The following is a 4,440-nucleotide window of genomic DNA, read 5'->3' as shown; positions in this document are numbered from 1 at the left end:
CGCAATCTCGGCTCACTACAAGCTCCATCTCCCGGGTTAAAGGGATTCTCCTCCCTCAGCCTCCCGAGTAGCTGGGACTACAGGTACCTGCCACCACGCCCGGCTATTTTTTGTGTATTTTTAGTAGAGATGGGGTTTCACCATGTTAGCCAGGATGGTCTCGATCTCCTGACCTCGTGATCTGCTTGCCTAGGCCTCCCCAAGTGCTGGGATTACAAGCGTGAGCCACTGCTCCCGGCCTGGTAACAATTTTTAAAAATGTAATTTAAAAAAATTAAATATTGTAAAATATACATACCATAAAACTTACCGTTTTAAACATTTTTATGTGTACAGTTCATTGGCATTAGGTATATTCACATTGTTCCCCAGCCATCACCACCATCCATCTCTAGAACTTTTGCATTTTCTCGGACTGAAACCCTGTATCCATGAAACACTAACTCCTTGCTGCTCCCAAGCAAACGCCATTCTACTTTTGTCTCAGAATTTGATTACTCAAGGTGTCTCCTATAAGGGGAATCATCCACTATTTATCCTGTTGTGACTGGGTTCTTGAACTTCTTAGGTCTTTGGGGTTCATCCGCATGTGTCAAAATTTTCTTCCTTTTAAAGGCTCAATAGTAGTCCATTATATATGTAAGCCATATTTTATCCCTTCATCAGTAGCCACTCAGGTTGCTTTCATCTCTTGACTGTTGTGAGTAATGCTGCTATGAACATTGGTTTACAAGTGTCTTCTTGAGTCTCTGCTTTTAATTCTTTGTGTCTATACCTAGGAGTGGATTGGATCAATAATGTGGTAGGCTTTTTGTTGTGGTTTTTTTTTTTTTTTTTTTGAGACTGAGTCTCGCTTTGTCGCCCAGGCTGGAGTGCAGTGGTGCAATCTTGACTCACTGCAAGCTCTGCCTCCTGGGTTCATGCAATTCTCCTGCCTCAGCCTCCCGACTAGCTGGGACTACAGGTGCCCACCACCACACTCGGCTAATTTTTTGTATTTTTAGTAGAGACGGAGGTTCACCGTGTTAGCCAGGAGAGTCCCGATCTCCTGACCTTGTGAGCCACCATGCCTGGCCCAGTATACATCTTTAACTTGTGACTGTCCACTTTCTTTTTGTTTTTTTTTTTTTTTGAGATGGAGTCTTGCTCTGTCGCCCAGGCTGGAGTGCAGTGATGCAATCTCAGCTCACTGCAAGCTCCGCCTCCCAGGTTCATGGCATTCTCCTGCCTCAGCCTCCTGAGTAGCTGGGACTACAGGCGCCCGCCACCACGCCCTGCCAATGTTTTTGTATTTTTAGTAGACATGGGGTTTTACCGTGCCAGCCAGGATGGTCTCGATCTCCTGACCTTGTAATCTGCCCACTTCGACCACCCAAAGTGCCAGGACCACAGACGTGAGCCACAATGCCCGGCCCACTGTCCACTTTCAAATGGTATTACACTGCCTGAGCCGTGGGGCAGTGCTCTGACCACAGCTTCCTGCTTCTGACCTGTTCTTGGTTGGTTGTGTTGCTGTATCATATGTCCAAGTGAAACATGGTATAAACCCCACAATATGCTGTTTTTGTTTTTGCTTTAAATAGGCAATTACATTTTTTCTCCTCAAATTCGAAAAGAGAAAAAAAAGTCTGGTTTTGTTGAGACAGAGTTTTGCTCTTGTTGCCCAGGCTAGAGTGCAATGACACGATCTCAGCTCACTGTAACCTCTGCCTCCCGGGTTCAAGTGATTCTCTTGCCTCAGCCTCCCTCATAGCTAGGATTACAGGCATGCACCACCACACCCAGCTAATGTTTTTGTAATTAGTAGAGACAGGGTTTCACCATGTTGGTCAGGCTGGCCTTGAATCCTGACCTTAGGTGATCCAGCTGCCTCCACCTCCCAAAGTGCTGGGATTATAGGCATGAGCCACCGTGCCTGGCCTCTTTTTTTTTGGAGATGGAATTTTGCTTTTGTTGCTCAGGCTCCAGGCTGGAGTGCAATGGCATGATCTTGGCTCACTGCAACTTCCGCCTCCTGGGTTCAAGCGATTCTCCTGGCTCAGCTGGGATTACAGGCATGCGCCACCAAGCCCATCCAATTTTGTATTTTTTGCGTAGAGACAGGGTTTCATCACGTTGGTCGGGCTGGTCTCGAACTCCTGACCTCAGATGGTCCACCCACCTCAGCCTCCCAAAGAGCCACTGCGACTGACCAAAAGTATTTTATGTTAACATACATGTTTACCATTTTGGGCCCATAAGGTTTTGTTTATATCCCAGCTGCCTTCTGGTATCATTTTCCTTCAGTTTGGAGATACCCCTTTACCATTTCTAGATCTGCTGGCAGAGAAGTTTTTCAGTCTGTCAGGGTATCAATTTTGGCTTTATCTCTGACTCTACACAAATCACTTTGTCTCACCTTGGGCCTCTCATGTATAAAATAGGAATAAGTGGCCGGGCGCGGTGGCTCACGCCTGTAATCCTAGCACTTTGGGAGGCCAAGGCAGGTGGATCACGAGGTCAGGAGATCAAGACCATCCTCGCTAACGGGGTGAAATCCCGTGTCTACTAAAAATACAAAAAAAATTAGCCAAAAAAATCAGCTGGGCATGGTGGCAGGGGTCTGTAGTCCCAGCTACTCGGGAAGCTGAGGCAGGAGAATAGCGTGAACCTGGGAGGCGGAGCTTGCAGTGAGCAGAAATCGCACCTCTGCACTCCAGCCTGGTGACTTTTGTTTCCTTCCAGATCCCAAGTATTTCTTCACTTCTATATAGCTGTTTGCGTTTATTTTTGATTAACCATGAAAAAAAAGTTAATCTGTTTTTACTAGGAACGAATATCTTTTCTCCTTTAGCCAAATGTTGTCTGCCATCCTGTTGTTGCTTCAGCTGTGGGACAGCAGGGCACAGGAGACTGACAATGAGCGTTCTGCCCAGGGCACCAGCGCCCCGCTTTTGCCCTTGCTGCAAAGGTTCCAGAGCATCATTTGCAGGAAGGCTACGCCCCACTCTGAGGGCGACATGCACGTGAGTGTCATGATGGAACTTTGTGTTTAGGTGGCACTCGATTCTAGTTATTTTTTAAGCAAGACCAGCATGCGTGTCCATGGCAGTGTTTTTCTCTGGTGTGTGTGTGTTTGGTGGAAACAGCAGCGAGTCAGATGAGACAGGTGTGGTCACTTGTTTGTGGAGAAGACTCGAATCAGTGAGCACCGATTTCCTCGTCAGCACAGAACCAAGCTTGAAACATGCACTTTTAAATCAATACCAGAAAAGAACAGTGAAAACAGTGGCCTGCTTTGTTGGCCTTTCCTGTGTACTGGGCTCTGTGCAGGGCATGTCACCTGAGCTGTCACTCTGTTGAGTACCAGCTCCCCACTTAACAGGTGTGGATGCCGCGCTCGGGGAGGAGCAGGTGTGCGGGGCCCTGGGCCTGAACCTCTAGGACTGTTGGTCCTTACAGGTCACGTACAGGTTGGATTTTGCCAGTCTTTTCGGGAAAGTCTTAGGCATTCCAATATCATGCTTTGGTTTAATTTTTCTATTATTTGGCAGTCTTTAATAATCATCGGGCTCTTCTGCCTATAGAAGAATTAGAATTATGATCTAATTTGCAAATGAAAGTAGGTGTTCTCCAGAGCGGGCAAGGTTTAGATTAAAGTAAAGGTTTTGGTTTTAGATTTCAAGGCCAGCTTGAGATGCTGTGCTGGGCTCCCTGAGAGGGGGTTCTGCCTTTCTCCAGGGGTCCTAGGCCTGTGGGGTGGTTTGGTTGTGTTAGTAATCTGTGTGGACTCAACTTACCTGTGGTATCATAAATGTATACATGCACAGTCAATGTTGTGGACATGTGTACAGCAAATTTAGACACTTGTACAGTCAGTTTATATGCCGCATAAATATATAGATGTGTAGTATAACTGTATCATTGACACGGTCATTTGATGGGCCACATGAGTAAATACCAAAATATAAAGAGTGGTTTTTTATTTTATTAAGGGCTAATTGTGTTACTTTAATTTTTCCATCCATTTCTGAATGTCTGTTTACTTTTCCTTTCTAGCTTTTGTCTGGCCCTCTGAGCCCCAGCGAGAGTTTCCTGAGGTACCTCACCCTTCCACAAGACAACGAGCTTGCCATTGATCTGTGACAGACCACGGTTGTTGTCATGGGCCATTTAGACCGTCTGGCTACGCCCTGTTTGCCTCCACTGTGTAGCTCTCCGACGTCTCGTAAGGTGTGTGCAAGAACCACGTTCTCCATGTGTTTTGTAGCTAGTACCAATTCTAGGTTCTCATCCTGGGCCCGTGTGGAGACTTGCGTTTTCTGGTATTGATGGGGGAAGCTGGCTTGTGGTTTTAAACGTGTTTGCAGTTGAAGGTGTTACCTGTGTTGAGAGTGAGTGATGAGCAAGCTGAGGTTCACAGGCCTAGGGACCCAACCTGGGGGCCCAGGTTCCAGGTTC

General features: G+C 46.7%; 1 protein-coding gene across 1 annotated transcript; it reads left to right on the top strand.

Moving 5' to 3' along the window:
• Nucleotides 1-36: 36 nt before the first annotated feature.
• Nucleotides 37-4,239, top strand: LOC113221249 (E3 ubiquitin-protein ligase HERC2-like). Its single transcript, XM_026450591.2, has 3 exons — nt 37-83; nt 2,834-3,005; nt 4,039-4,239. Exons 2-3 carry the CDS (start codon nt 2,838-2,840, stop codon nt 4,123-4,125), a joined length of 255 nt encoding a protein of 84 aa, XP_026306376.1. The 5' UTR covers nt 37-83; nt 2,834-2,837; the 3' UTR covers nt 4,126-4,239.
• Nucleotides 4,240-4,440: the final 201 nt, after the last annotated feature.

Source organism: Piliocolobus tephrosceles, unplaced genomic scaffold, assembly GCF_002776525.5.
Source record: "Piliocolobus tephrosceles isolate RC106 unplaced genomic scaffold, ASM277652v3 unscaffolded_22203, whole genome shotgun sequence".
Lineage (NCBI taxonomy): Eukaryota > Metazoa > Chordata > Mammalia > Primates > Cercopithecidae > Piliocolobus > Piliocolobus tephrosceles.
The sequence above is the reverse complement of the archived record's forward strand: the minus strand, read 5'-3'. Positions and strand labels throughout refer to the sequence as shown.

What these genes read in the sequence shown, in the direction of transcription:
- LOC113221249 (XM_026450591.2), top strand. Translation starts at nt 2,838, where the DNA reads ATGTTGTCTGCCATCCTGTTGTTGCTTCAGCTGTGGGACAGCAGGGCA. An exon ending in ACTCTGAGGGCGACATGCAC is followed by an intron (nt 3,006 to 4,038) that starts GTGAGTGTCATG and finishes TTTCCTTTCTAG; the next exon opens with CTTTTGTCTGGCCCTCTGAG.